This window comes from Archocentrus centrarchus, chromosome 8 (assembly GCF_007364275.1).
Source record: "Archocentrus centrarchus isolate MPI-CPG fArcCen1 chromosome 8, fArcCen1, whole genome shotgun sequence".
NCBI lineage: Eukaryota > Metazoa > Chordata > Actinopteri > Cichliformes > Cichlidae > Archocentrus > Archocentrus centrarchus.
The window spans coordinates 11,895,392-11,911,422 of record NC_044353.1 but is presented as its reverse complement, the minus strand read 5'-3'; the positions used below and the strand labels follow the sequence as shown (position 1 = coordinate 11,911,422).

Below are 16,031 nucleotides of genomic sequence, written 5' to 3'. Positions count from 1 at the left end.
ATATTTGATTTGGCAGATTTTTACACCGGATTCCCTTCCTGACGCAACCCCCAGCGCATCTGTGTCGTCTTCTGCAAATAAAACTTTTATTTAAACAGAACTGAAATGATGAGAGCACAGAAAGATATTTAAAGCTGTAGTGAGGCAGTGCTACTTCACAGAACATTTTATTGTCCTTCAACCTTTGATATTAAAAACTATTTTTCTGGCTGTTATAGTAAACTCACTTTGTTAGCTAATGCCTAATTAGAAGAAGAAGAAATTGTCAAATGGGCCAGACTAGGAGATGCTCCTGGAAATGCATATCTGGCCCTGCAGAAGTATGAGTGGTGAGATGGTGGTTTGAGATTATGGTGGTGGCCTCAGTTCAGGACAGCATTAAATAGTCTTTTGCATTTTTAGCTGTAGCTTCCATTTGTTGTTTGAATATATATTTCACTGCTTTTCACGCTACCTCTTAAATTACTCAGTTTTATTTTCAAGCCATTTCCCTTATTGTGAATTTGTTTATCTCAGACCTTCTTTCTCTATACCCTGTCATGTTCTGGCCTGAGTTTCCGTCATGTAGCTCCATCCTTTTTCTCATCTCTGCCATGAAATCCTTTTTAATGACAGTCAGAGAGTAAAGGAAGGATGCTAGCTACAGCACAAACAGAGTGACACAGACTCAAAAAATGCTACATTAGTGGAAGTGGAAGTGACAGGAGTGGCGCAGTGTTGCACATGCCGGAATCTGAGAGACACAGGAGACAGTTGATGAAAACATGAGAAAGTGAGGTGAGAGATGGGACAGACTCAGGAAAGGACAATGTGAAAGTAAAGAGGAGACGTGGTTTGAAGTGGCAGCGGAGATGGCGGGTGACAGAGTTGAAAACCAAGGTTGGCTTTGAGGAAATACTTCTATCCACCTTAAATTTTGGAGTAAAATTCAATGAAGACTGAAGACAGGCAGGGAGAGAATGTAAAGAAAAGAAGTGAATGATGAGAGGAAAGTATGGGAGGAAAGAGGGGGACATGCCAGGGAAAGGGGAAGAAGGTGAAAGATAAAGAGGAAGAAAAGACAGAGACAGTGAGCCAGAGAAAAGAGAGCAGAGATAACATCCCCACTGTGACGGGATCTCTGAGGTGTATCACAGATAGATTTTTGCGATCTTTGAACGCTGCTTTGAACGGCCCTTATGTTCCACATTCAGGGTTCTTTCATTACAGCTGCATGTCGGCGACCAAAAAACTTTAAATCAGATGTTACAAAATCTTTCAGAAAGATTTGACTTTCATGATGGCCTAGACTTTTGTCTATTTGTTATAGTACTTATCTAAAATTGCTCAAATCACTTTAGACAACAAGCCACAGGAAATGAAACAAAGATTTAACACCACAGAAGAGAACATGGATGGATCGTGGTTGTTTTAAAAGTACCCACACATTGTGAAAACAGTAATACTACAGTCACACTCGGGAAAACAGTGATTGGAGACTGACCAAAATTATTGTGACCATGTGCAATGAACTTGCAATCTTGCTGAATTTCAAATGGTTTCTTTAAAGGTGGGCTGCAGCCACTCGCAGTCATTTGTCACCTTCAAAGCAGTTTTGGTGCATGACGACAGTGATAAAACACTGATATGACTGTAAGTCAATCTGTTATCAGTTTGCGGTTGAATGTGCTCAAGCTGGCAATTACATGCATTTTATTTATGATAATACGGCAATTAATTGTGATAAATTGGCGAAAATCACAAATTGTTGCCATCTGTTGCAAATCTGTTGCCGCTTACATACATAGAAATTTGCATTAAACAGAAATTCACATTAACTACTTACATTCAGAGTCCTGCCAGAACCTCGTCGATTTGAAACAGAAATTCCTCCAAAAATAGTGACGTAGACTGCAGGATGGCAGTTTAACTGCAGAATTAAACAAGCATACAGCAATCCTGCTTTTATAAAGGAGTTTGGGCTGTACAATTAAATGAATTTTAATCTCAATCACAATTTTGTCTTCCCACAGAGCATGATTGAGCAATAATTAAAATGTGCTCCACCAATTAAAACACAAAGCAAAACCAAATCAAGCGCCCCCTAAATCACAGTCTGACCACCTTCCTTCATGTGCCAATTACACCGTGCAGCTTCAGATTTCCTGGACTTTAACGTATGGTTCTACTATGTTAAAAGACAGACACACAACAAAAATCAAATGTCTGCCACAACAGAAGGTGAAGAGCTTGTCCCTCAAAGCAGATCACTGTTATTTGGAAATGCTTTGGATTTAGCACAAGTGGTCTTCACCAAGAAGAAATTATATGGAAAGAGTGTTGCATGTACTGCACTGCAAAGCAACACAACCAATTTATGAAAGGCTTTGAGAAAACTGTTGACATACCTGACAAAAGTGTCCAAACTTTTAACTAGTAATGTATGTCCAAGATGTACAAAGAATATGTTTGTGTTACTGACTTTTGTGTCATGGAACTTTCTGTAAGCTACACGTCTTTTGTGGAGCAGTTAATTCTCTTTAAATGGTTCAATAACGCAGCAAATGTGTGCCATGGCATCTTCAGTATTTGACTCTAAGGTCCTTAAATGTCACTGTCAAGACAGCCATTGTTGAGGGGAGGAAACTCATGTTTATGAAATGACACGTGACAAATGCAGGCAGGAGTTACATATACATCCCAGGTACAACTACCATCTTGAAGGCAGAGAGCAAAAATACGCCATGCAGAAATGGGAGTGTTCATGCTATCAGACCATAGCCATGCAGAGAGGGAGTGAGACAGTGAAGTGATTTAAGATCTCCCATTCAATCTGTTCTCTCTGCCCCTCCATCGTTCCCCTGGGGCAATCTTTGTACCTCTCCATCCATTTTCATCCCTCTTTGCCTCCCGTCTTGCTCTTCAGCCAACGCGACGTACACCCATGTCTCACTGCCTTTCTGAGCACTGAAAGGCTGCATCCTGCCTATCTGAAAGCAGACCAAGCTTTCAATCACACTAACTTTACACCCCCCTCCCCCTTTTTTTTAAATTAATGACCTGTTTTAAATTAGAGAAAATATGCTGAGGACACTTTAATGCCAGACAGGAGGAAGGAGGAGGAGGATTAGCTGATTTGTGCCACAGAGCCATGGTGTGAAGTCACTAGAGTGTATGCATCGGCATGAATGTTTTTGTGTATCTTTGAAGTGTGCATATGTGTGAGGGGTTTTTTTTGACATAACTCCTGACGCACTTTGCCAAAGATTTTAAGCGAATTTAGGCCGAGAGGTTTGGACAGGGTACACACAGCAAGAAAAGATGAGCCTTGGGCTTGGAGGGAAAAAAACAAAAGATAGCGTGACTCAAATGCAGCGTCTGTAGTGAATGTGTGAGAGAGGAAAAGAAAATGGATGATAAGAAGATAAAGAAATATAAAACAGAGAGAGGGTGAGAGGGAAATTATAGGAAGCTTTTAAGCTTTGATGCAAAAATGATGAGGCTTGCCCCCTTCGTGGCCAGACCCACAGGCGCCACTTCTTTTACTTCTTCAAAATCTAGTTCACATTCTGCATTAAATCTGTAAAAATTCAAAATTCATAATGATCTTCACCATCTCCCTTTTCAGTTTATCCTGGGAATTTTCTTGGATGCTGACAGTCGCTATTCCTCTTCTGCATTTCTTTCTGTACAATGTTCCCCATCTCTTTCTCCCTAGGTCCAATGTCACCTTCCCTTGAGATGGTTTTCCTCCTACCTGTCTGCTCCCTTTCTATCTATATCTCTCCCTCATTCCCTCCCACTATCTCTCTGTCAGTTCCTATTCCAATAGCTTTCTCCATGTTTCTTAATCCCCCTCCCTTCCCCATGATAATTCCTCTCCTCTTTCCCTCCCCTGCTCCTTTCTGTCAAGCCCCCCCTCTTTCTATGGCAGCCGCTGTCTTCTTCTCTCCTCCCCTCTTTTCTGTCTCCCCCTGCCTCCCCCTTCCTCTCTGTTTATCTCAGTCTTGTTTCCCCTTCCTTCTTTTCTTCCTTCCTTCCTTCCCTCCCTCCTTACTTCTCTTTCTTGCTTTACACATCTCTTGCTCTTTCCCTAAATCAGCCCTAATAGACTGCAGTGCCACACATGGTCCAGACATACTCACACAATGACGAGAATGTGCAGAGGTATTAGCGCAGTAATTACGCTGAGGCACAAACACTCCCCACACATCTCCACACGCAAACACGCATCGCACTTAAACACGCAAGCATTCTTTGCACATCCCAACCTGCTGCTCAGTCAGCATCAATTTTCTTATATGTTGAACTGAGCCATTTCGGGAAAGGAAAGCAGCATAGAGGAGGAAGAATCATGGAAAATGTGAAAAGAGAGTGGATAAAAGCTTAACAACGATGGAAGAATGAGAAAAGAAAGGCATGGGGCACTGGATGCATATTAAAAAAAATGAAAAGGTTAGGAAGACAAAAGGTAAATGGAGATGGGAACAAAAAAAAAAAAAACAAAAGGGGGAGAAAAGACAGGATAGAGGTAACCTGAAACAAAAGGGACAATGAGTGAGACTTGACAGGGGCAAACAAAACACAGGAGAAACTGGGGGTGGGGGGGTGTCAATGACACATAATGAGGGAGGGAGGAGGAGAGTGAAAGGGAGAGTCAGCAAATGAGAGCTGTATTCATTTGCGCACAAAGATATGAGTGAGTGTGGATGCGTGCGAGAGAGAAAGATACCAAGGAGGGAGGAGTGAGTGAAGAGGGAGGAGTGACTTGGGAGAGGGAGGAGTGAGAGAAAGCAAGAGAGAGAGAGAGAGAGTGTGCGAGATATTGTCATCCAGTCCTGGCAGAGAGAGGCGGCAGCAACAGCAGTGCGAGCATCACCAGCGGACGGGATACACGCGCACTGAGCAGAGTGAGGCGACAAGGAAAATAATGGAATACACGCTGATGAAGAAGCAGCAACAACGGGGAAACGTGGAATAAAAGAGCATTTATTGCATCTCCTTGCTCTTCACTTCTGTTTGGAGCATCCCACAAGCAGAGCACCAGTGAAAACACATACATATGATATATATATAAAATACCTATACATATATATCAAATTATGCCTGTTTTCAAAGAAGCTGCAGCTGGACAAGGACTTAATTGACAACAAAATGCATGAAAAATTGGGGGATAATATGCAGCATTTGCTTAAAAACTGTTGCATATTAATGCTTTGAGGTTTTTTGTTCATTTCTTTTTTTTTCTTTTCTTTTTTTTTGCTCAGTGGGGGAAAAAACAAACCAAAAAAAAAAAAAGAAAAAGAACATACATTGACGCTAGTGGAAAAATTGAAAAACCTGACAACTGAGTAGTTGAACCAGCAACAACAAAGATCTTCTGCTGCACACAGTTCTGTATTTCCAAAGGGGCTTCTTTTGAAAACAGGATATTTTTTGATCTGCCCTCGGTGCCATACTGCTGTTTGGCTGTCGCATCTCCACTAGTCTTTGTCATCCAGCTGGGCTGCGGGAATATTATTCCAGCAAGGCTTGTGCAAGTGCGCTGCTGAAAGTGCAAAGGGCAGTCCACAGGCTCTCTGACCTCACAGTGATATTTCCTCAGCAACAGCAACAGCCTTACTGAGGCTGTGGGGAAACGGTAAGGTAAGTTGTGGAAGAAACAGAGAGAGAACAGATGGATATCAGAGTGTAAAGAAAGAAAAAAAAAAAGACTGAGCCAAACACAGGAACAGACATAACCATTAAAGAACAAGCCACTCCACTCTGGTCAAGTATTGCCGACAGGTTTATCTTTCTCACTGCTTCTCCTGAATCTCGGCTGCAGCAGCACCCAGACATTAAGATCACAGCATCGGCCCTCCCCTTTCTCTTCCCCTTCTCTCATCTCCCCACGCTTTAGCACTTGAAGGGCAGGACTGAGCAGGCTGATAGACAGAGTATCCAGCTGGTGTCCTGGGTCTGCTAGAGACCCTGGGATCCATGGAGAGGAGGGGTTTCAGAGGAGTACCCACGGAGCAACAGCAACAGGAGCCCTGCACCCGAAGAGCACGAAAAGCCATTGGACTCTTGTGGGTCGCTTAAAAACGACTGACACTGACAGTGTACTATCTCCAGGGGGATTTGAGCTGTATGTGTGCATAAAGTGAATGTGAGATTATGTGTGTGCGAGTGTGAGCGAAAACACGCCTCAGGTGCAAGAGGGACGCTTTTGGACTGTAATCACCATAGGATTTCGGCTTGACGAAAGCCTGGAGTAACTTCTAAAAAACACTGAACAGCTGTTGTTACCTGTTGGCTCTGGCTGGAAATACAAAGGAACTATTCAATATTATCTTTCCTAAATAAAAGTGAATATTTAACATCACAAAAACTTCAGTGGCTGAAAGACTGGAGCCGCACTTCAAGGAGAGGAAGTAACACTCACCAAAGTGGACTAAAGTGGCAGCAAAAAGATGCCTACTACAAAAATAAAAAAAGCTTTCTGTGAACACTGACACTGAGAATAAGAGGATGATAGAAGCAAGTTAAATTGTAAGAGGGAGTAGTGGCTGACAAAGACAATTTAAGTGGAAAAAAAATTTGATCAGAGTTTTCTTCTTTAGTTCTTTCTTTTTATTCAAGGATATCAAAACTGACTTGGCTCCAGTGCTGAGCATTAGAGATGTTTTCCACACAGGAACATGAGTCCATCTCTGGAGTGAAAAGCATTTTATGTGGGAGCCCATGAGTGTCTGCAAGTTTGAGAGAAGTCAGCCTTTCCTGCTAACGCCATCAGGACCCCAGACTCCTCACTTTTTACGGATTATTTATTCACTCTGTGGGGGAGCTTATTGTTGAAAATGCCAGGGGCGAGTTCATTCGAAGGTAACACGGCCTCCTAAACTGGATTCCCTCCAAGCCACCACATTTGGATTTGTCTACAACCGCCTCTGCTGTCTGCTGATGACATATGGCTTTGTAAAAGGTGACAGAAATTTTAAAATGTGCTTTGACACACACACACCTACACACATATAACTGCCAAGGACTATCGTGTGTCTCTGCATGTGAGTTTCCGCTCACAAGTGCCCGCATTTACTTCTATTAGGAGCATGTTGAAATGGGAAATTTCTTTCCCTCACTTGTTCTGTCCCATGGTGACAGCTTAGCTTTCTGTAAATTTGTCCGTTAATAACTACCACAATGGTTAATGAATGCTTTTCTATGTTTCTTTAAATTATCACTATGGGGAAAAACTCTCGATCTATCCTCTTTTTTTCCTGTTTCACTAATACTGTATTAAGTTGCACTGCCTGAACAGCACAGAAATTCATTTATTTACTATAATTAAAGGCTCTGTGCAAGGAGGATATTTAACTCTCTATTTCTTTTATTTTTAAACCTAGGCACTTTTAGTTGGAACTTTCATTAACTCTTACACATCAGGACTAACATCACAAAATACTGGAGTGAGTCCAAGATGGCTGCCATCATCCATCCACTCTTGGTGAACTTATCATTGGCCATTCTCCTGGGTTTGACCTCTCTGGGTGGACTGAACTTTCAGCCATCAGGTCAGGCTTTGGCACAGGTCTCTTCCAACAACCAGACAACAGAACCCTCTACAATACCAGAAGCAGCGCTGGTAACCCCAACACCAGATTCAGAAGACCAAACGGGTCCAACTGGGGATAACCGCTGTTGGGGTTACTATGATGTGATGGGCCAGTGGGACCCACCTTTCAACTGCAATGCAGGTATCTACCTGTTCTGTTGTGGTTCCTGCTTCTACCGCTTCTGCTGTCAGTTCAAAATCCACAGTTTGGACCAGACATCCTGTTCAAATTATGACACACCTGTGTGGGCAAACACGGGACGACCGGCGGCACCTGTCACAGAAGCCCAGGAGGAACCGGACCGAGATCGGACCCACATGATTGTGTATATTATCTGTGGAGTGGTGGCCATCATGGTGCTGGTGGGAATTTTCACCAAACTTGGGCTGGAGAAGAGTCAAGGAGGACAGACTGACATGACCAACTCTAGGTAGGAACTGAGAACAGTGAAAGGATGAATAAAGTGATGGATAAATAAATAAATGAATGATACTGGGTATGGATTAAAGACTTAAAGAGTTAAGAGAACATGTTTTAACAAACATGTCTAACAAAAGCAAGTTTTTTGGGATGGATTTTGATAATTTCAAACTCCATATTGTTATCCTCAGATTCTAGTAGAGTAACTTTGCATGACTGGGTAGTGGTGCAACCCTTCTAGTTTATCCAAAACAAGCTCTTTTAGCTCTGCTGCTTTTTATATAGCCCTCCTTTTAAGCTGACTGTCTCCTGATTGGTTGGCCCTCGCAAACAAAAGATTTGAAGGTGGGTGGGGTCATAATATTTTCCCACAATTTCAAACTATGGATCTGTTTCACAGAAAGAAAGAAAAAAATCTGTTCCCAGATAATAATTCTGTTTATTTGCATACATGTCTTAGAAATTCATTTCAATTCACAACCATAACATGACATCCCAGTTTCCAAGTTCTTGTCTAAATGTTCAAATATTTATTCTCAACATATGTGAAATGGGAAAACACGTGGTTGAGAAGGTCACCAGCCTAGCAATGAATAAAGTGACTGAATCACAGTGAGGTGATAATGGGTGTGAAATTTGCAACCGAGAGGGAGAAATGGATATGGTGATAAAGTGGAAAAGAGTGAAAGACAGAGATAGCACCAGATGGAGGTCAGTCAGAAGGATGGAGATTCCAAAAGACAGATGTCAAGTGATAATAAGGCATGGGTTTGGAGGAAATGACAGTACAGTTGCATTGTGTTTTCTCTGTACAGTATCAGTATAGCTTTTTCACATTGATGGGTGATTGATTGCTGTGACACAACTATGACTGTGGCAATGTGTGGCCTCCAGAGAGCAATGAGAAGAGAGAGGGTGTTTTTTTTTTTTTTTTTTTTTGGGAAGGGTGGAATATTGAGCGGATCTGACTGGAATGCAGCCAGTGGCTAATTCTAGTACAGAGAATGGGTGGGTGGTGTTGGTGGTGTATGTGTGTGCAAGTGTGTGTGTGGGGGTGGGGTGGGGTGGGGGTGGGGGGGGGCGCGTAAGATAGAGAAACAGAGAGAGTGTTTGGTTTGACTGGTCAGCCTCTTGGGTGTTAAGAGTAAGAGCTTCTTTAAAATCCTGTCATCAACGCATTTCCTCTCAACCTCCCCAAAGCATGATGAATAGGAGAAGAGGAGGAGGAGAAAGAAAAAGCAGTAGACATCAGAACTTGTTAATGTTAAACTGCACTGTGCCACCAGTAACACAATGAAAGCTGGCGTCCCTTGCCACATTTTATTCTCCAAATCAAGCAAGTGAATTGAAAGTCATCGGTCCAAGGATTATTTGAGAAATCCTTCTGAGATCTGGCCAATTGTCTTCACCACATTCAGGTCATACTGTGAAAAGAAATCTTCAGCATTTGTTTTGAAGTTTCCCAGAGGTGATATGTGTATGCCTCCAATCAGCAGGACAGATGTTAGCAAGCATAAAGCAGCAATGGTTCTGCTGTAGGGTCCTGAAGGAAGACACTGAAACTCTGACTATTCACTTTGACCTCCCTGGAGAGAAAGGAAGCATGTTTTTAATTATGATGCAAATAAGTGACAGGTAATTGTTGGTAATTGCATGTCTATCTTATAATCAAGCAAACAAATTCACATTAAAGTGCAAACTTTTAATGCAATATAAACACTAGTTTAAAAAAACGATTAATTCAAACTTATAAGTTTGAAGCAAATATTGATTAAAAGACTAAAAATTCTAAATTTTAAGTATATTTTATTAACTTTGCAAACAAAAAAATACCATCTGGGGCTGGCAGGCATAAGCAGGAGAGTAGGTGGCCGAGAAGGCTGGCTCTGAGGCGAGGCTGAGCTGGTTCGTAAATCCGAGAGTATCATGCAGCAAAACGGAGTGGACTGGAGAAGCAGGAGATGACAAATGAGATCAGTATGCAAAAAACTAGTCAGCTTGGTTACCAACATGGAGGTTGAACAATCTGGCAGTGAGTCTGCGTCTCAGCCACTCCTAAATATTCCCGGCCTTGATGAGAATCAGCCACAGGTGTGCACCTTGGCGCAGTCACAAAAGCGGGAATACAACAGTCTTCCCACCGGATCACCTGGAAACAGACACTCCCACCTACAGTACCACACAGCCTGCCCTTACCCATGACACCAAAAAAAAAAAGGAAAATGTGAAAAAAAATAAATAAAATCAGAGAAGCACCGATTAGTGTGCTATTCCAAAGATCAAAATAAAAATATCTGATTTTATTTGTTTGGGTTTTGTTATTTTTTTTCCTATGTTATGCCAGGAGACAGAAATATGTTCATTATAAAAGTAATTTAGCAGTTTTAAAGTATTTCTACTTTTCATCACATTAGCCAGAGATGAATGAATGCAACACAACAGATAAACATCATCAACTGCCAGCAGTAAGTGCCATTTTATTTTAGGCTGATTTCAGTCAACAAAGCCAAACAGCCAATACCAGTGTTTGGTCAATACTACATATATATGCATTGTGACATGCACCACTAAATGAAGATTTTAGAAACTACAGTAACATTACCTCATGTCCTTTAAGGTTTTTTTTAACCAACTAATAGAATCTGTAATCAGCTATATATTTTTTGCTATAACTTCTGCTGTAAAAAAGGGTGATACTACAGTACTTGTATCTTTGCATTTTGGAATGACGGCTTGCTGTTTGGTTGTAAGTTTATGTTTTATGATCCAAGATGTATAAAGACACCATGATTGAAGACAAAATTAATAAAAGACAGGAAAAGATATATTTATATTTCACATGAATTTCAAATCTTGGACAGCGCAATCAGTCTGGAAGTACAATTTCCATGAGCGATACAAGGTGAACATTTGATTCGCTTTCTTTGACAGATTAAATAGTTTTAAAGTTTCAGTGTCGCCTCAAAGTGCTTTATATTGTAAGGTAAAGACCCTATAATAAATACAGAGAAAAAGCAACAATCAAAACTACCCCCTATGAACAAGCACTTTGCGATAGTGTGAAGGAAAAACTCCCTTTTACCAAGTAGAAACCTCACGACCGGGTTTGGGTGAGGGGAGGGAGACAGGACAAAAGACTGTGGAAGAGAGCCAGAGATTAATAATAACTAATGAATAAATGCAGAGTTATGCATAAACAAAGAGAGAGTGAAAAGATGTGAGTGAAAAAGAAATCTTGAACTAACTCGCCTTTAATGTAAGCACAAAATGAATAAAATGATAAAAGCTGAATCGTAGCAAATGTGTCCAAGGAAGGTTTTTATTGTCTCACAGGAGGGTAAAAGGGTCAGAGACAGAGTGATGACCACATGGCAGGACAGGAACAAAACCAGGAGGGAGAACTATAAAGAATTCCAGAGGGATCAGAGGGATGAAATTAAGTCACACTGGGGACTCGCTCATTTCACGACCCCACTGCTAAACACAGCTGTTTACTTCATATCTGCCAAAGTGTGTGTGTGTGTGTTGGTGTGTGTGTGTGTGTGTGTGTGTGTGTGTGTGTGTGTGTGTGTGTGTGTGTGTGTGTGTGTGTGTGTGTGTACATTAGAGGAAGAGAGGAAACAGAGATCTGATCTAGCCACTTCATTGATGTGACCAAAGGCCAATGATGAAAGAGTCCATGAAAGGACAACCTGTAGTAGCATGATGGATGGATGGATGGATGGATGGATGGATGGATGGATGATGTCAAGAGAATGTAATTGAAGAGAGAAAGCAGTTGCAATGAGTGAATAATTAAGCTAGAGTAATTCCATTCCACATTTTCACTCTGGATGTGCCACATACAGACATTTGCAGTATTTGGCAGGATCAGAAACCCTGCCTTGCCATATTTTAACACATGGTTACCTCTTTAACACCAACTTCCAACATGAGGTGGCAGCTGGTGCAATCACACACAGACTTACAAATGTTTTCAGTTCTACCATTTCTGTCACTGTTTGCTTTTCTAACATTAACTTGTTTACCACAGTGCTCTTTGGTTACCACTGTTACACATTGCTTATTGATGACACCAGCACACCACTTTCCCCAGCAGTCAGATGTTGAGGGACTCCTATTGAACTCTATTGGACTGCCCTGCACGCTGAAACAAAATGACACTAAAAGGGAACCCACTGTGTTACAGTGTGAAGCAGACAGACCAAACTGACCAAGCTTAAGTATGTGACAATTCTGAGTGGGAAGAGATTAGTAATCCTGTTGCAACTCACAGTTGTGGCCACTTCATTAGTGGCACTGGAAACATTTCTCTAAAGATTTTGGTCCATATTGACATGAAAGCATCGCACAGTTGTTGCAGATTTGATGACTGCACAGCCATGATGTGAATCCATTAAACCACATCCAAAATATGCTGTTTTGGATTGAGATCTGGTGACCCTGTAGGCCATTTGAGCACAGTGAACTCAACGTCATGTTCAAGAAACCAGTTTGAGATGATCTGAGTTTTGTGACACAGTGTATTACCTTGCTGGATGCAGCCATCAAATGGGTAAACTGCATTCATAAAGTAATTGACATTGTCAGAAATAATACTCAGGTAGGCTATGGCATTTAAGCAATGCTCACTTAGCACTATGTGGCCCAAAGTCTGCCAAATGTGCAATCACCCATACCATTATACCACCACCAGAAGCCTGAACCCCTGATGCAAGGCAGACTGGGTCTGTGTTTTCATGCCAAATTCTGACCCTACAATCTGAATATTGCAGCAGAAATCGAGACTCATCAGACTAGTAAAAGTTTTTGCAATCTTCAATTGTCCAATTTTTAACCACTCTGTTGCCCTTATATCAGTGTAAACCCATCTGGCTTCTAATCTTGGGCATTAACAAGGCATTTCAGCCCATAGAACTACCACTTACCCTTAGAATTCTCTGTAAACTCTAGAGATGGTTGTGTTTAAAAATGCAAGTGGATCTGAAATACTCAGACCAACCATGTTACAGTACATTCAAAATCACCTGCATACGTAGGTGCATGTAGATATTTGCTTTAATTGCAGTTCAACAGGTATACCTAATGAAGTAGCCAGTGAGTGTAGTGTCCATTTTGTGTTTAAAGACTCTTTTCTGCCCAAAAGCATGAGCTTCAGTCAAACTGTTTATCACATTGATTGCATGGCCATCAGAACTCAAATTCATATTCAACCTGCATGCATTTGACTCAGAGGCACCTTCACCTAGTTGTAGGCGGCAAATCTATGTGCGTATATGAGTTGCATGTGTGTGCAGTCAACGAATAAATCCAGCCACAAAGCTGTCAAGGTGGTAATGCGCTGAAACCCTGGGTCAAGCAATCACAACAGCCAGTGGTGCAATGATAGAGCATAAAACACACATGTTCACCTGGGCATGCACGCACACCAACCTCTCATTACGACCTCACAGTGATCACCCCTCCCCTCTCCCCCCATCTCTTCCATCCTCTATTGCACAACTTCTTACCTCCCAAGTGACTTTTGATATTTTTGTTATGCCCTCAGTCTGTCTGTGTCTGCACCTGCTGTGTGGGAACTGCTGCAAAGCAAAATTAAAAATGAATTATATCTTTTGATACGTGATTCATCTGAGAGAATTAATATACCACATTAATGATAACTCAGCTTGTGATTTTTATGGACTGGAGCAACACTGAAGGTGTTGGAGGAAAACAAAAGTAGCTGTACATAATGGCTGTTCATAGGCTTGCACAAGTTCACATTACCAAAGAAGCCTAAAGATGGCAGTCTATCAGAAAGTCCCCAAATAAAGAAGAAATAAATGAAGAAATCATCTTGGCTAACATGCTGATAGTGCCAAAAATTAGCATGCACTTGTAATGGGATCATTGTAAGCCCACCTTGCATATTGTAGTCAGTTTATTTGTATAGCATTAATCAAAACACAGTGGTGCATTAAGCAATTATCATAAAACAATAGTTAACAAGCAACAGCATAAAGAATCTTCGTGCATGTTGTGAATTAATGCCAGAGTTAGCAGGATAAACACAGCATGAAAACAGGTCAAAGAAAGTCTACTGAAACTTGTGGACTCTCATAACAATTAATAATGTTTTACAGATTATGTTTATAAAAAATAAATAGGCCATTATGGTACCGTAGGATATGTACATTTTCAGCACTTGCTTATAACTTGTGAGGAAGATCATCTGTGCCAAAGTCCAAGTTGCATTAATTAGGTTGGCTCAGCCTTGGGAGACAGGGGTTATTTGATTCAAGTTCAAACATTAACAGCTATTTGGCAAAACGTCTGTTTTTTTTTAAAAATATAAATATTACATTGTCTCTTAGAGCTGTTTTGTCACAAAAAATGATGTGAGATATGATTGGCTACAACCAATCAATGCTTTTGAAATTAATAATCAAACTTTTGCTCGTCTATTTTGGTGAATATCATAAAAAATGAATCAAGTGTTGTCTCATTTTTAACCTCAACCCTATGATGACACAAGAGTGCTTGAGGTGCAGACATGAATTTTTTGAACAAGTGCAATAAAAAAAAAGTAGAAACATCTTGAACCCAGATTTGAAGGATGCTGGATGTGCTTACACATACATACAATGCACAATATGCCACTTATCAGAAGTTGTTCCACTGGAGGGCCGTGTGTTCAAGGTTACGGGTGATTGAATGACACACTGGGGATCAAAACAAATGTTTCCTTCGGCCATTCTACTCCTTTACAGTATTGTGTTTCATCAACAGTGCTTTCAATTTCATTTATTGTTCAGGCACCATGCCACTTTTCATCACCGCCTGGCAGGTGTTTAGAGTCAATAGATAAATATGTGCACACAGCTCCAATTTTTCCCCTGCTTTTCCTGAAATAGTTATAGCAGTGGCCATGAACACTTAGTGGGTTGGTGAGTGCAAATTAATTTTTTTTTTATTAATTTTTTTACGCGTGTAATTAGTTTGTTCGTAAGACTGCAGGGTGATGTGACCTGATGATTAGACCTAGAACTGTTTCTAAAGATAAGAAAAGAAATTTCACTCAATAAAATAAAATATCACTGAACAAAACAGCTCAGAAAGGTAAAAAATACACTAAAGAAGGTACTCAATTAATAGGAAATTTTAAAAAAGTGAAGTGCTCAATGAAGCTTAAATCTGAAATTAATGCAAGTTTTGTGCAATGAGATGGTAAAGGTTTCTGTAGCTGTAAAAAGTGTTTTGAAAAATCTGTAAAATGTTCAGCTGCGAGTCAGGTAAGTGCTGTAGGGGTTGGTCGGGATCCATTAATTATCTATAGCCATTCACCACAGTTACAGTCATTTCAGTGATCTCTGCATCGGCTGATGGAGAAATCCAAACAGTGTGTTGATTCACTGGATTTAAACAGCAATGACAAATTCCCTCAACAACCGTGAGCACAATGTCTCACTGCAACACTCCATGACACTTCATGATGCACCATGATAAAGTCACTAAAGTGCAAACAACAACAATAAAACCTGCTGCAACAGGCTGCCACTCAGCACAGCAATAGGGGAAAACAACAAAATTAAAAAAAAAAAAGGATAAGAAATGTTATAAAGGAGGTGGCATGGAGATGTGTTGTGACAAAACTAAAAAAAATAAAGAAATTAAAAGCAGATTCTTCAAATTGACTTGTCTGAAACTCATCACTGATGCAAAGCACGTTTTTAGGCTCTAATGCTAATATCGCCTCTGTTGTTAACGCTGTTGCTATTCTCACCGTTCATTAACATAAAATCGGCAAGACTCAGTTGCCTTGTTAAACACACGTCTCCCTCAAAGCTTAATCTGAAAATAAATTCTTTGATGCTGCAGTATGAAAAATAGACTTTGCCTTTCCCAAAGTGCACAGCTATCTCAAATCAGCAAGGAATTATTGTTTATCCCTTTTATCGGCTTCTTTGTGCATTTAAGGAGATGTTATAACTGCTGATATTTTCAACCTTAGTCTTGCTTGTGCCATCACTGTTCATTACTTTCACTTTATGT

The 16,031-nt window shown here is 40.7% G+C and overlaps 1 protein-coding gene across 1 annotated transcript in view; it reads left to right on the top strand.

Moving 5' to 3' along the window:
- Positions 1-7,441: 7,441 nt before the first annotated feature.
- LOC115784719 (protein shisa-8) overlaps positions 7,442-16,031 on the top strand; it is a 112,060-nt gene continuing 103,470 nt past the window's right edge. The window contains 1 exon segment of the mRNA XM_075074398.1: positions 7,442-8,007. Within this exon segment, the coding sequence (XP_074930499.1) occupies positions 7,442-8,007 (566 nt within the window).